The sequence below is a fragment of the Cuculus canorus genome, chromosome 1, assembly GCF_017976375.1.
Source record: "Cuculus canorus isolate bCucCan1 chromosome 1, bCucCan1.pri, whole genome shotgun sequence".
Lineage (NCBI taxonomy): Eukaryota > Metazoa > Chordata > Aves > Cuculiformes > Cuculidae > Cuculus > Cuculus canorus.
Window position 1 is genome coordinate 134,675,520 of NC_071401.1, and position 15,730 is coordinate 134,691,249.

At 43.6% G+C, this 15,730-nt stretch overlaps 2 protein-coding genes across 2 annotated transcripts; one reads left to right on the forward strand and one right to left on the reverse strand.

Moving 5' to 3' along the window:
- Positions 1-99: 99 nt before the first annotated feature.
- Positions 100-12,785, reverse strand: TSPO (translocator protein). The gene is made up of 4 exons (XM_054070822.1): positions 12,656-12,785; positions 4,614-4,814; positions 1,738-1,876; positions 100-939 (listed from the first exon to the last, which is right to left on the reverse strand). The coding sequence occupies exons 2-4, from the start codon at positions 4,799-4,801 to the stop codon at positions 763-765; spliced, it is 504 nt and encodes a 167-aa protein (XP_053926797.1). The 5' UTR covers positions 4,802-4,814; positions 12,656-12,785; the 3' UTR covers positions 100-762.
- MCAT (malonyl-CoA-acyl carrier protein transacylase) lies at positions 12,745-15,540 on the forward strand. The gene is made up of 4 exons (XM_054070783.1): positions 12,745-13,137; positions 13,210-13,297; positions 13,863-14,080; positions 14,863-15,540. The coding sequence occupies exons 1-4, from the start codon at positions 12,745-12,747 to the stop codon at positions 15,286-15,288; spliced, it is 1,125 nt and encodes a 374-aa protein (XP_053926758.1). The 3' UTR covers positions 15,289-15,540.
- The last annotated feature ends 190 nt before the right edge of the window (positions 15,541-15,730 follow it).

Here is a 15,730-nt window from a genome sequence, read left to right on the forward strand (position 1 = left end):
GATGAAGTGGCTATCTTTGAGGCTACAGCACTCTGTTACCTTCAGTATTTTTCTGCTTAAAATCATTTAAGAACAATAAAAACAATGGAGCAAGGTTAGTACGTTTCCATGTAGTTTAATGCTTTTAGCTGACCTTAAATTGTAAAAGGCTTCAAAGTGGGAAGGCACAAACAGTGAAAGCATTCTTGTCCTAAACGTTTCCAGAGTAGAATGGCCAGAAGATAAGTATCTGGCATCTGTAGTGGGACACATTGTAGTAGTAAAGCACTGTGTCTAGTGGTAGACATGAAAGATTCAGGCCACAGTTCTGCCTTACACTTGTAGCAGCTTTCTGGAAGATGTTGCTAATATACGGCTGAATTTCTTCCTCTGAACATAATAAAGAGGAATTTTATTATTTTGAACTCCAATAATAACATTTATGAACTCCAATAATAACATTTATGAACTCCAATAATAAAGTTGGAGTTCATACTAATTTCTGGTAGTAGTTAAAATGCTGTTGTCATATAAAATGCTATAGTATAGAAAAGTAGTACTTTTTCAATCAGTACTATCTTTTAGTTTACTATAAAACCCAGTCAGACACGCAACCCTTCATGACTGAACTAGTAAAGACATATTTGTTTTAAACAAGTACTGCTTTGTCAACTTGTAATTGACAAAGTAATGGTATTAGTACTTTAGCCAAAACCAAAATAAGGCCATGATTTCATTTAGAAAATTCTTGTGATAAAAAACATCTTTTTGGCTGAAAACTGTTTATTCAGATTGTTTCTTGTTGCGATTGTCCTTCCAGATACGGTAATTGAGTGCAGAAGCCATGGTTAGCCAAGCTAAGTAAGGAACCATCAAATAAGCTGCTGTTTTCTTGATGTTATACCAGGAAGCAGTTGTAGCTGTTGCCGTACCAGTTGTAAGCAGCAGAGTCACCAACCCCTGAAACACAGGAAGGTGGTTAAGTGTTGTTTTCACATGTTGCATTTTCTTGACTAGATAATCTCTGTGGCTTTTTCCACTTAGCTCTTTCTCAGAAAACCAGCCAGCAAAAAAAAGATAAGATTTCTGCCAAGTTATGAGTCAATACACAACAGTCACAAAGAAGGGCACTGCAGCTGGGAGCAGAAAAGCTCTCACCCATACCTTCTGACTACAAGGCCAGTGTGACTTTGAGCAAGTGACTTAGCGAAGTAAGCTTAACCAGTCTTTTTGTGTCACTGATGCTGCCTGAAGAGGTGCAGTGTGAATGAATCAACGATAGATTGCAAAAGTCTGTCACTATTACAGCACTGCATGAATATTTAGAGAACCAGGCAAATATTTTTCATTTTTGAGCAAGCTGTCTCTTCAGACTGCAGAAAATGTCTTGTCTAAAATGGATGCTGATTACTTGAGTAATGTTATGATAAGCTGCTTATCACTGCTGTTTGCCAGAGATACATAGGAATTTTAGTAAGAAAGGCATAAATGTTCATGTTTTTTAGTTACACAAAGCTCTTATGAAAGGGTGGCAGGAAGAGCTTCTTGAAACCTAAACACTTAAGGCGGTTGTAGATATGTAAATTCTCTCAGGTGGCTGCTGGCATGCATTAAAGAGAATTTTAGAAAAATTCTGCGTGATATATTCTGTACTCGGGGCCATTTTCAGGGAGAAAAGATTATGACACTAAACTTTTGTCTTAGCATCTTGTAAACGACAGCAGAAACTTGCAATTTAGAAACTTTCTTTCTACTTACCCATCCCATTTTGTGAGCTCCAAAAAATATTGGAGTCCATGCCCAGTTTAATGCCAGCTGCCCTGCATACAGACCCAGAGGTACCACTGACTTTTCTGTGAAGCCCCCGAGTTCCTTCCACACCAGGTAGGAGCCAAATCTGGAGAAAGCAAATGGAAAGTGTAATTCAGGACACTGCTTAGAAAGCAACCACATATTCTTGATCAAACAAAGTTACTTCAGTGGTAGGGTCTAAATTTGGAAAAGTAGATATCCAGGTGCTACTTGGCACAGTAACTGACAGCACAGAGTTGATCACGAGCTGTGGATGACAATATGGAGAAAGAACTATTCACTGTCCTGTACAGAGTTCTCACTTCTTGGTGCAGACGAGCGGAAGGCCTACTGCATTTCAGTCTTAAGAGAAAGTCATGTTGAAATGGAAGCAAATCTAAGATGCAACGGTAAAAGGTAAGTCTCTAAATAGTGAAGAAAACATTAATTTTGGTATGGGGAGATGATGCTTTAAAAATAGCATTTAAAAAAAAAAAACTCCACAACCCACTAAATTTTTGAGTGGATGAAATGAATATAGGAGAAGTAGGAATTGGGTGGCATTCCAAAGCACAGGTAGTATGGGGATGAAAGATGTTAGAGCAGGAGTCACTTGTCAGAAAGGACAAAGATTTTAGGAGTTCTGTGGCGAGAATTAACCACAAGGAGTATCTGGTACCCTTCCTGTCTGCAGAATACGTGGCTACTGAAAGATCTTCCAAAAATATTTTGAAGATTTTGGTATTTATTTTGCTCATTTGACTTTTCTTTTAGACATTAGCTAGATTTCAATCCAGCTGACTGCACAGCCATTCAAAGTGACCACAGTAGAATCCCCTGGATAAAATACCAACATCTGGAATTAGACCCTTGTTTCAAAATTAGTAACTGAATACTGATTCCACCCTGGTAGGAATGTCAGCTGGACTGTTGCGCTACGCTGGACAGCAGGGGGCTCGTCAGTATTTCTGCTGACACTGAAGCAAAGATGGGAGACCAGCTTGTAAGCCTTATTTTTTTCTGAAGCAGACAAACATCCATAGGAGTAACTGAATTGCAAGGAGTTTGTCTTCATTTGTAGGTCATACAAGATTTTTTTTTCCTACTTGCCCTAGTAAGTGATCCAGGTTTGCTTCTTGGCCATTTCTTTCATAGGGGCTAAACAATGCAGCTTTTATATCTTGGCAATTTGATTGCAGAAAGTATTAAACAAAAAGAAAGAGGCAGAGGATTAAGCATTAGAAACTTAAGTTTATTTCCATAAAGGGCACCAGGACCCAAATCTGTTCTGAAGTGATTTACAGAGCCATGGTGTGGGCTTAAGAGTTGTTCATGCCTCTAACTTTAACTTCAGACCAACATCATGATGTATAAGTCTGCTAGGAAGCTAAAGGTCAAGAACGGCATGTAAGCTTTCTAAATCTTATTTTTAGTTATTTCTTGCTTTTAATATATTCAAGAAGTTCTAAAGTAATCGAGCGGCTTGAGTCCAGGAGTGTGTGCACATAATGGACTACAGAAGAAAAGGCCTGGTAATAAATATGGCCTTTTCACTGAGCTAGATGTAGAATACATAACCAGGACATCCACCTCAGAATATACTGGTTCTGATATTATCAAAATGATAATTTTGATAATCCACAATTTGGATTTTTAAAATATTTAGCTTGCTGTCCAGGTTTATGATGAAGAATCCAGAAACAGGGTTACAAACTGCAGTCAGTTTGTAGGAAGCCCTTCATGGGGAAGCCACCCAGCTCTTGTCTCTTTAATAAAAGGCATTTTTTTATGCACAGGTCAGGAATGATCTGATTCAAATGCTAACTCTTGAAACATACAAGAGTGGAGAATAATTTTTAAGAGTATACTCTGTAAAAGGACTAAGAAAATAGACTACTGATGGAAAGGAGGGACAGTACACGAGGCTATAAAATTACAAAGCTTTTCTGGAAAGAAAATAAACCAAAGTGAGAGAACGTACAAGAGCACCAATTTAGCATTCGGCTATAGTTTCAGAGATTGCATCACTGCTGTATTTTGCAAAAAGTGCTGGAATATTTAAGATAACTTGCAAGATGACTATGTAATGTTAACCTAGAGAAGACTTGGTCTCTTTGAAATTTTATATAGTTAAGCAGGTGCTATATGCAAACTACAAAAATGTACTGGCGTGATTGAAGAAATAGGAGGGGTAAGCCATGAAAGGCGTACTGCAGCCTAAAAACTATTGCTATTGCAGTAGCAACACTGCCTATTTGATAGCTAGGAAAAAACATGCTGTATGTTGGTATGTAGCTTAATGACCAAGAGCAGAAGAAACACAAAGAATCATTTAGTGCTTGGGGGCTGCACCAACCCCTCTTGAGGCTCTAGGAGCAGAGTGCTAGCTCTTCGCTGTGGCACAGCTCACAGTTTATATGAAAGCATGCAAAAATTAATGTCCCCTGCCTGGAAGGGTTTTACGCACATGCACACACCCCACACACATCCCACCCCCTTTATTTTCCTAAAACTACTGAAAGGACATACATATGAAAGAAATCCCAGTGCTGCCTTGCTTCTGTCACTGCCAGCTTGGCAGGTCTTCCCCTCAGAATGAATGAAGAAAGCACATTAATGGCAGCTTTTCAAACTTCTGCTTTTGATGTGGATACTTATGCATACAAAATATCCTATCAAACCCACACACAGTAAAAACACGTTATTACTTGTTAAGCAAGCAGTGTGACAGTTTCTTACAATCATATAGCCACAGGTATACAGTAAGAGTCCTCTGGTCCAGCATTATACAATAAGCAACTTTGAGATCAGCTAAGTGCCTTAATCCAACATGAAAAACATACCCCATAGATGTGTAGAGAGTTCCCCAAACAGGAGCAAACACCCAGTTAGGTGGACACCAAGATGGCTTCTGTAAAGATGCATACCACGCTGGGATTTCCTTTTTGGTTATCTTGCTTCCTAAAAATCCTCCTGTATGGGGCAGGAGAGTGAAACTCGCTGCTGGGGCCCAGGCTGGTACCACTTCCATTGAGACAGTGAACCTGAAACAAACCCAAACATGGTGATTGGCAGAGCAATTTTTAACTGAAACTACAAAAATATTCCATTTTCAGCTGATTTTAGAAATATATCCACGTGTTTGATCTGATCCTCAGCCGAGTCCTGTCACTAAGAAAGACTGAAGCTGAAGTTAAAGGATCTTGTAACAGGTTCATTGGAACATACTCACCCCCATAAAGGAATCTATCATTTACATTTGGCGGAGGTGGGTGCTAGGCCTTTATTTTCCTCTCAGCTTTTTGCAGTAACATTACTGAATATTACCTACATAAATATTCTTATCCATGAGTAAGCCAGAGGAATAAAGCAGTTTGATGTTATATGAGTTCCACTTGGCAGGGGGGGAGCACTAAGAGTGTATTTCTGTATTCACCAAAAGGTCTATTCACTCAATGGAATGGCACAGTCAGGAGTAAGAAAACAGTGTGCACTTTCCTGTGCTCAAGACAGATAATTCTATAGGTTGTGTTACATTTTTAGCCTCAGAAGGGTGCTAAGGATGCTCGATGGCTAGTAAGAGTGATGAGAATTAGTAGCAGACACTTGAGAAGCTGCCTCAGAAAATAAATGCCAGGGAGTACAATGAGAAGGTAATAACTTAAATGACATTTTGCTAAACAAGGAAGGAGATCTTAGTGGATAAATGAGGAGTACACCTGTGGCTTCTTCATGAAGCACTCAAATCACTTGCAGCAACCTTAACTGCCAAGGCCATGAAGTGGACTGCATTAAATTTGCCTAGAGAAGTAAGACTTAGTAATGCCTTGCTCTGGTAGGCCGTGCTGCTTTAGCTGGAGTACAGACAGCAGTAAAAGAAAGCAGTCAAGCAGGAAAAAAGCCTTGTTGCAGATTTTCTGGCCAAAAGTCAAATGCTACAGAAGAGCTTTGTTTAGTTTGCTGAAATGTAAACATATTAGAAGTATGATAGAGGGCAGAACCGAAACACCATATTTTTTCAACTATATGGCAGGCAAATACACCCAAATCCTGTTCATCTGTTAATGCAGGACAGGGAGACAGCAGGAAGGAACTGTAAGAGATTGCAGTAGTGGGGAAAGAGTAACTGGAGAGAAAAGTTTTAGAGCAACCAGCATTTCAGAGGCTTGTCAAAGAGAAGTGCCTTATTGACTTGGCTGTCATCTTGGCCTATGTTTAAAAGTATTCATTCCTACAGTTATAGCTGCTGGGATGAGAAGGCAGGGAGTGGGGAAGAGGAAATCCATCTTCTAATAGATGTGCTTAAACTGACAGGAAATGGCGCACAAATGACGCTGCATTGTCGCAGTTCTGCTGGTACAGGGGATTTCTGTTTGGAGAACAGGTACGAGCCCGGCCAGAAAGGGAGCTCTCTCTTGCATTATGTTTTTTATTCCCTGTTCTCAGCGGCCTGCCCATACAGTTGTGCAGATTTAATGAAGAGATTTCAGTGGCTGGGATCACAAGCCAGATTGCATGGGATCAAGAAAAATCCTGGTGACAGAAGCAGAGTAGAATTCTGAAGGCAAAAAAGACTGCAGGGGGACTGGTAAAGCATGCAGGATTAGAAAATTTGTAAGGAGTAAACAAGAAAGGTCATGTAGGCTGCTGGGCTGTAGGCATGACTTAAGGAAGAGTCGTGGGAGGGCAATTAATAGGAATGTGCAGAAAAAAGGCAGCAGGTAAAGCGTAGAAGTCAAAGTCAAAAACAGAACAAAAGAATGAATGATTGAAAGAAAAACTAAGCAGGGAAAAATTTAGAACTAAGGTTGGAAAGAAGAAGGAGTGGGAAAAGGATGGGCTAGTCTGCTGGAATAGTATCAATTAGGTCTGGGGTGGAGGGTGAACAAGGAAGGCAGGAGAAAATCTGCATAGCTCAGTGCTGTAGTCATTGCTGCCATACTTCCTGCCTAATGGATTCTACCTGCTATTTACCAGGGAGCGTCTTAAAAGGAGCAAAGGAGTTAAGATGTTCTCCTATGCCTTCATCTGTGTTGTAACCTTCCTGAGGGAGCAAGCTGTCAGCTGCAGTATATATACTGCTTCTCACCCATATGACAGCATGAAAGGCTCTGCTTTTACTGGGATTTAAAGGAATTGCTATATGCAGGAGCAACAAGGTGTAATGGGAACAAGAGCTCCAACCAAGCACAATGATTTTCTTTGGTTGCCTTCAGATAAATATTTCCCAATGGTTAAGTTAGAAATGTAAAGTTATGAAGATCCCACTAATTCTTAACCCTGTTGCTTTGCCTACAGAGAGAGCATCAGCCTTAGTTCTCTACGTATGCTGTAAAGTACTGGTCATCTGTGCAGCTCCAGTGTCGCTGCCAAATGCTATTTTCTTTTAAGTGATAAGCAAGGATCCAGAGGGGTTTATGCTTTATTTGGATGTAACAATATCAGGGTAGTTTCCTGCAGGTACTAAGCAACTGGACTTTGTCAGGGATTCTGTCAGCTTACCCCACAGGAAAGAAAGTCTGAAAGTGTTCTGCAAGCTGAATTTATAAATACTATAAAATTGGAAAGTTCTGCTCTGCTGCAGTCATTAGTGAATAAATAATGTAGCTACGTGTCTGCATGTTGGAGGAAGAATACTAAAATAATTCCTAAGTGTCAAGAGAAAGAAAATCAAGCAGGCTAATAGAAATAAAGAAGGCACTAAGAAAAGGAACAGGGAAGGGGAAGAAATAGAAGTGAAGAGACGGAGCTTACGAGCTTGAATTGAATGTTAGTGTCCCAGTCTTTTGACTACTACTATTACTACTAATTATATACTGTGTTTTCCAATAGTATTTGTCAGGACTTCCCAAGCATGGCAAAATACTCTCTCTTGCATGGTACCAAGGAGAAGATGAACGAAGCCGTGCAGCAAGATCAGAGTGTGCCAGTAGGCTCAGTCTAGTAGGCTACAGCTACCCATCAGCATTGGGAGTTCCTATATTTTAGTTCCCAAGGAATGAAATACTAGTATTGTTTTCCCATTAAAAAAAAAAAAAGCAGTAGCTAACTTGAGGAGCAGCGCTCATTGATTTGGAAGAAGCCACATCCATCTTCCTCTGGTTTCTTAGTACAAGTTTTTAGTGAGAGAGTAAGTAAAAGGCAGGGCTGCACCCTGGACAGTTGGTGCATTTGGTCAGTGCTGTAGTGTTTGTTTGGTTAGCTGTGCAGAATGAGATCAGTGTGACATTTATGCAACACCCAGTACAGGTTCTGAAAGTAACGTAATCACAGAGTATATCAATTATTATCTGCCCTAACTTCCTTTTGCTGTATACCTGATAAACCTGAAATTACTTGGTGTTAACTTGCACAGCACCGGCTTGCTAACACATTCCCTGTGGCTGCATCTGTATTACACAACCTAGAACTAATCACTATTTTCCCAGTCATATCCCAGATCCACTTCAGGGTGAGATCTGGGTGCACAATATTCTTGCACCCTGATTTTCATACTGAAGAAACCTGGATGTCCATGGATGATATCTGCAGCATGCCCAGCAGATATCTGCCTCTAAGAACTACCACAGTTAGAAACCCTTTCTCCTCATACACACTTAACTTCTGTTTCCACCTCATGCCTCTGCCCTGCAACACTTTCTTCATCACCTTGCTCATTTTCTGTTTAGACCTAGTCTGACTTTAGGCAGTTTCAGCAGTGTAGTAAGGGCTGCAGCAGGACAGCTTGTTTCATAAATGTGTCAAAATAATTTTTCTTGGTATTCAAAACATCTGATTTGCCCAAAGGTCATCCCAGCTGCATAAAGTAACACAAGAAATAAAGGGGAAAAAAAAAACAACACTGCAACTTGCTGCCAAATTGGCTTCTATCTTTTTGCAAGTTGTTTCTCTATGGTGGTGTATCATGCAGAAAATCATAGACTTATAGAATGGTTTGGGTTGGAAGGGACCTTAAAGATTCCAACTCCCCTGCCATGGGTAGGGACACCTTCCACTCGATCAGGTTGCCCAAAGCCCCATCCAACCTGGCCTTGAACACCTCTAGGGATGGGACCTCTACAACTTCTCTGGGCAACCTGTTCCAGTGCCCCTCACCATCCTCACAATAAAAAATTTTTCTTCTCTTCTCTTTCTGAAAAGACAGTGCACACCCAAAAAGAAGGGATGGGGTGCTGCAGGGCGGGGATGAATGCATATAACATAATTGAGCTGGTCTTCTACAGCCTGATGAAAACGAACTAGAGTACTTCTTTGCTTTGAACAGGTCTCTGAAAAACAGGTGGGTCCCTTCCTCCTTTGAGCGCTCCCAGGGAGAGCTCGGTCAGTGTGAAGAAGGAAGGAAAGAACAACCACTTTCATTGCATTTTCTTATACTCCTATTCTGATTAACTGCACGCTAATCCCTTTCTTGTGCAACTTAGTGCTGGCTTCCCAATCACATGGGGCTTAAATTATAGCTATTGCATTAAAAAGATGAAGGAAAATCTCTCAGCAGGGCTAAATCACCCACATAGTTCTGGGATTTTTAGTTCTGGCCTTTTTGAGGTAGATTGACAAAGCTGTGGACATACTATTGAAGGAGCTGGTCCTAAGATATATACTCTCCCTCTCATCCTCTACAGTGCATTTTTTTGAGGGCAGATGTGGTTCTGCCCAGGTGTCAGAAGCAGCATGCAGATTTTCTCTAGGGAAGGGCTTCCCTTCCTGAGATAGCCGTCTGGTAAACTAAGGAGTTTAATTTATATTGATAAGCTGTTAACCTCTGTTGTAACTTTAACTCCTGGGAAACCACAACACTAAAAACAAAGTTGTATTACAGTCTGTGACACTGAGTATGGCTACCACAAAAAAGCAGTCTTATCTTTGTTATCTACTCTCATGTAATAGAAAAACTTAAAATAGGATATATCATATAAATACAATATAAATATCTTACAATATAATATGTTTATAGTATGTGTTTATAGATAAAAATAAATTATGGTAGCTATTTAAGTATATAATGCAAGATGTATTCATTAGGTTTAGAGACAACAAATCTCACTGCCCATGTTGCACTTCTTTTAAAATGGCAAAACACAGGTTGTGCAAATGAATCTATGATTTATTGAAGATTCACATTCTGGAAATGAAAATGTACACTAGAACATGGTGGCAATCTGACGTTTACTGCTCCATCTCTACTAATTTTCCCTATATATGTATATTTCTCTGCGCACCATGTACATTAAAGACAAAACATCCCTTTGACTATGTGCCTTCCAAACAGCTACCCAACCTCCTGCTGTAGGTCTTTCTACTTCTTCACCCGCCCACCTGGAAAGTGTCCTCCACATCTAATCTAAAAAACGTGAAGTTTCTCTTGGATATTTCTGGTTTAAGTGCTGCCTAGGCCTGACTCTTTTTGGCTTGCCAAGTATTATTTCAACAGGGTAAAACGTAGCAAGTGCCATATCCAGCGGATGCTTTAATAGCAGTGGGATGTTGGTGTAGTGTCACCACTGGTCAGTCTCAAGTGCTTTACAAGCTGTCTGCGTCCTTTATGGTGAACCAAAGACAAAAAGTAGTGCTGAGGTGCACTTGCAGCTGCAGCGTTATTCACTGGGCTGCTTCAGTGGTTTGCAGGAACTGGACACTGCTCTAGGCTTTGCCTCTAAAAGCATAAAATGTGAAGGTCACAACTGTGGGCCCTTCCTGACAGGCATCAAATAGGATGAACTGTGATCCGGTGGCCTTGTGCAAAAGGGGCACCCCTTGCTGTTGGGGCTCTTGGAGCAGCTGGTAGTAAGGGTGCTGAAAAGCTTGAGCGCACAAGCTAAACACAACAAGGGTCGCAGTTACTCCGAGTTTTCATCGAGGGACGATATCAGCTGGCCCGTCTGACAACTTGCCACCCAAGCATCTCCTCTTGGCTTAGCACAGGAGGCATCCCTGCTTCTAGTACAAGTAGTGGCATGCAGTCATGTACACCTCGTATACATCCTATAGTAGTGCCTGTGTATTTCAGCCAATTTGAGAAGCTCACTGGCTCTTCCAGGTATTTTACCTGGAGGCTGACACAAATGGAGGCAATTATCTTACAGAGCACCATAGGATAAAGAGTAGAAACATGAGCAATATGTGCTCACTGTGATCCTTTTTATTCAGCCCAAATTAAAAAGTTAACAGAATTCCTTGCTGTTCTGATCTGTTTTCCTTCTCCTGAGTTATACAATACAGCCTATTTTATTGAACTGCCCTGGGGAGTCTGACTCACTGCTTGATACAGTTTCATAACCTTACCTGATGCAAAGTCATTGCACAACTATAACTTTGGCACAGCAACTTTCACCTATTTTGATTTTTTAATAAGTCTGTCATTGAATGCTCAAATTAGTAAAGTGCATTTTGTGCTGATTTATAAGCATTACTTAGGAATTCAGGAGAAAAAAAAAAAAGAACTACAAGGCCTTTCTTTTGCCCTTACAGAAATGTCCAAATTACAGCAACACTGAAAGATATCTTTAACAGCAGCCTGAAATGATCCTTGCCTGAGTGCAAAGAGTGAATGTGCCCTGTGTGGGAAGGCAGAACAGCTGGTCCCGGTGAGACTGGAGCAGGAAGGATCTGTGCTCACTGCTGCTCGGCACCCGGCTCTGACTGAGCACTGTGAAGCCATGTATGTGCACAGCTGGACAGGAAGTTTTTCATGAGGAAAAACTTCTTCACTGTGAGGGTGATGGAGCACTAGCACAGGCTGCCCAGGGAGGTTGTGGAGTCTCCTTCTCTGGAGTGCAAGCTGCCTGTAGGTGAACCTGCTTTAGCAGAGGACTTGGGCAAGATGATCTCCAGAGGTGTCTTCCAACCCTGACTATTCTGTGAATGACTGGAAAACTTGTATGCAAAAAGAAAATTATTAATAATAAGCTTCCTTCTTATGTTCCTTTTTTTTTTACCAAAAAGAAAAAAAAACAGAAGCATTTTCCATACCAAATGCTGGCACAGCAACACAGTCAGTGTTTGCCTGACTAGTTCCTCCCTGTGCTGCAGCACCAAGGGTAAAGCCACGGCCCCGGGGGCGCTCATGAAGACCTGATACTGAAAATGTCAGCAAATAAACCTCTCTGAGACCCAGGCTGGGGTTTGAGAAAGCAGCACCCTCTGTCAGGGCTGGGCAACATGGGGAGCGATTTCCATCCATTGTGTGCAGCCAGACCAGAGCTGGGACACAGCGGATTTCCCACTTACACGCATGTGGATAAATCCCCCCGGAAATCTTATGCCTATTCTGTCACTTTCCAAGCTAATTTTAATGTTATTATGAACTTCACAACAGTCAAAACTCTTGCTAATTTGGATCTGGCTCTGCTCTGCCTAACCTTGCCTCGGAGATGGGGAAAGGCTGCAAACAGAGGTGATCACAGGAGCAGACACCTCTATTCAGCACACACCACACAGAACACAAGATGTTATCATCTCCAGAGAATGAACAATGTCTGGGAAAACACTGTTTGGAAGAAAACAAGCTACCAGAGGCACATTCTGTCTAACTCTCAAAAAACACAGTTACTTGGATGAACTTTACTTCAGCTTAAATGAAAATATTCCATTTTTTGTAATAGTAATCTCGTATCGCTGGCTCCAGCTCTGCCTTTGAGATGGGGAAAGGCTGCAAACAGATCACAGCAGCAGACACCTCTGCTCGGCACAGATCACGCTGAACACAAGACATTGTCATTTTCAGAGAATGAACAGTGTCTGGAAAAGCACTGTTTAAATGAAACCACTCTGTCAGAGAGACCCCCCGTGTAACTCTCCAAACACACAGCTGCTCAGAGCACACTCCAGTTGACACCGCGATGCTCCCGCGTGAGGCAGCGCTTCCCCACCCCCCTCCCCGCGTTACCTTCTCTCCCGCCGCGCGCGACGCCTGCTCGGAGGGGGGGCGGGGCCTGGTGGCGGCTGCGCGGCACGGCGGCTCCACCCGGGGCGGTGATGGGCGCGCGGGCGGTCGCATGGCGGCTGGGCGGCTCGGCGGGCGGCGGGGGGGAGCGTGGGGCGGCGCTGAGCGCGCTGCTGCAGAGCTCGGTGCGGGGCGAGGAGGCGGGCGAGGAGGCGGTGAGGGCGACGAGGCGGCCGCCCCGGGAGGGCTCGGTGCTGCTGTTCCCCGGGCAGGGCAGCCAGTTCGTGGGGATGGGGCGCGGGCTGCTGCGCTACCCCGGCGTGCGGGACATGTACCGCGTGGCCGAGGCCGTGCTGGGCTACGACCTGCTCGGCCTCTGCCTGCGGGGGCCGCGGGAAGAGCTGGACCGCACCCGGCACTGCCAGCCCGCCGTGTTCGTCGCCTCCCTGGCCGCCGTGGAGAAGCTCAACCGCCTGCAGCCTAAAGTGAGGGGCCGGGGCGAGGGGGGGCCCGTGGGTCCCCGCTGTCTCCGCTGACGCCCCGCTGTCCCCGTGCAGGTGGTGGAGAGCTGCGTGGCGGCCGCGGGGTTCAGCGTCGGGGAGTTCGCGGCGCTTGTCTTCGCTGGAGCCCTGGGATTCCCAGAAGGTGCCCGGGGAATGGGATGGAAACACCCCCCCCAAAGGAGCATCTCTTCCCCACGATCCCCTCCACCCCCCTGTTTTTTCCAAAGCCCCTTACCGCTTTCCCACCCTCCCCTCACCGCGTTTTTTGGCTCTCAGGGGATAAATGTTACTTTCCACTTGGCTTTCGTACATGTCATATGGCATTAAAGACAGTGACATTTCACTAGAGCAAACAGCCGCCCTTTTCTTCCACGCAGATGGAACTCATAGAATCACAGAATGGTTTGGGTTGGAAGGGACAATAAGGATTCGTTCATTCATAGAATTATAGAATGGTTTGGGTTGGAAGGGATTTTAAAGCCCATCCACTTCCAACCCCCTGCCATGGGCAGGGACACCTACTAGATCAGGCTCCCCAAGGCCCCATCCAACCTGGCCTTGAACACCTCCAGGGATGTGGCAGCCACAGCTTCCCTGGGCAACCTGTGCCACTGTCTCACCACCCTCGTCATGAAGAAAAAAGCAAACCACCATCACTGGTATTTTCTTCCCTTGTATATTTACCCAGCATATGTTTTTCTCCCTAGCACTATACGCGGTGAAAGTGCGTGCTGAAGCCATGCAAAAGGCGTCGGAAGCTGTCCCCAGTGGAATGCTTTCGGTTATCGGTCGGCGAGAGGCAAATTACAAATTTGCCTGCTTGGAAGCCCGTAGACACTGTGAATTGCTGGGTATAGAAAACCCTGTCTGCGAAGTTTCAAACTACTTGTTTCCAGACAGCAGAGTCATCGCAGGACACTTGGAGGTATTGTTTCCGAACAACCATCGCTTCCATTCAATATAACATGTTTCTTAGAATCAGAGAATACTTTGTGTTGGAAGGGACTTTAAAGATCATCCAGTTCCAAAACCCCTGCTATGGGCAGGGACACCTCCCGCTGGATCACGTTGCTTGAAGTCTCATCCAGCACGGCCTGGAACACATCTCCAGGGATGGGGCAGCCACAGCTTCCTGGGGCAACTTGTTCCAGTGCCTTGCCTTACCACCCTCACAGGAAAAAATGTCTTCATTATATCTAATCTAAATCTCCCCTCTTTCTGCTTAAAACCATTACCCTTTGTCCTGTCACTGCACTCCCTGATAAAAAAGTCCCTCCCTGGCTTTCATGTAGTCCCCTTTAAGTACTGGAGGGCTGCTGTAAGGTCTTCCCGAGGCATTCTCTTGTCCAGGCTGAACAACCCCAACTCTCTCAACCTGACCTCATATGGGAGGTGCTTCAGCCCTTTGATGATCCTCGTGGACTCCTCTGGACTTTCTCTGACAGATAGTTCCTGTGCTGAGAACTCCAGAACTGAAAAGTTTTGTCTGTTTCTTTCTTTAAAACTTCGTGGTTCTCTGTGGAAGTTATATATGGCCTTAGCTTGTCCAAACAAAAGTATTTGGTCTGGAGGGTTTTATTCCAGTGTGTGCTTAGACGCTGGGTGGGGAAAGGAATCCCTTTATTGGGGTAAGTCTTGTGAGGTGGTTCTGGTAGTGTGACTGAGTAAACTGTTGTCATGCAAGACTCTCACCTCTCTCTCTTATAGGCTTTGAAGTTTTTGCAGGAGAATGCCCGAAAATATTATTTTGCACATACAAAAATGCTTCCGGTCAGTGGGGCTTTCCATACTAGGCTTATGGAATCAGCAGTGGAGCCATTGGCTGAAGTCCTAAAATCGATTGAGATTCAGAAACCACTTCTCTGTGTCTATTCCAATGTTGATGGCAAAAAGTACATGCACTCAAAGCACATTAAGAAGCTGTTAGTGAAGCAGGTGGTTTCACCTGTTATGTGGGAGCAGACCATGCATTCTGTGTACGAAAGAAAGCAAGGAACGGAATTTCCTTACACGTATGAAGTGGGGCCCGGGAAGCAACTCGGAACCATTCTCAAAAGTTGTAATTTAAAAGCCTGGAAACAATATACCCATGTGGATGCTCTGGAAGATGATGAGGAAGCAGCAGAGACCTAAGTAGCCTTTTGAGAAAAATCCACACAACTTGGTTTTTCTGTCTGTTTTAAAAATAACTTTGTGCTCCCAAAAGAGGAAGTCTTAAACATTCATGGCTTCTCATGGTGAGGAGAGCAGTGTGGGCATAATCACAATGAATCACGTTTCTTTGTGTGCCTTGGGTGTGGAAGGGAGAGGAAGGTCTGGCTCTTCTCTCTGTGTTGAGACTGCAAAACCACCAATAAATGTGCCAAATAGCCTTCTGTTTGGCCTCAATCCTACAAGTAACTTTTTCTTTATTCCCATTTTCAACTTTTTGGAGTGTGAATTCAAATTAAAGTCGGTAGCTTTGACTGACTGGTGCAGGGATCTTCTACATGGATGCAGGGGTTGGCTGTGCACTGGGCAAAGAGACAAGGAATGTTCCACAAACGAAACAGCTTACCAGAGGTGCAAGGCTTTT

Bases quoted from the DNA above. Each gene is read 5' to 3' on its own strand.
- TSPO (XM_054070822.1), bottom strand. From the start codon at position 4,801: ATGGAAGTGGTACCAGCCTGGGCCCCAGCAGCGAGTTTCACTCTCCTG. The intron at 1,877-4,613 runs GTATGTTTTTCA...TGCTTTCTCCAG, and splicing joins ACTCTCTACACATCTATGGG to ATTTGGCTCCTACCTGGTGT. The intron at 940-1,737 runs GTAAGTAGAAAG...CCTGTGTTTCAG, and splicing joins GAGCTCACAAAATGGGATGG to GGGTTGGTGACTCTGCTGCT.
- MCAT (XM_054070783.1), top strand. From the start codon at position 12,745: ATGGGCGCGCGGGCGGTCGCATGGCGGCTGGGCGGCTCGGCGGGCGGC. The intron at 13,298-13,862 runs GTGCCCGGGGAA...TTTTCTCCCTAG, and splicing joins AGCCCTGGGATTCCCAGAAG to CACTATACGCGGTGAAAGTG. The intron at 14,081-14,862 runs GTATTGTTTCCG...TCTCTCTTATAG, and splicing joins TCATCGCAGGACACTTGGAG to GCTTTGAAGTTTTTGCAGGA.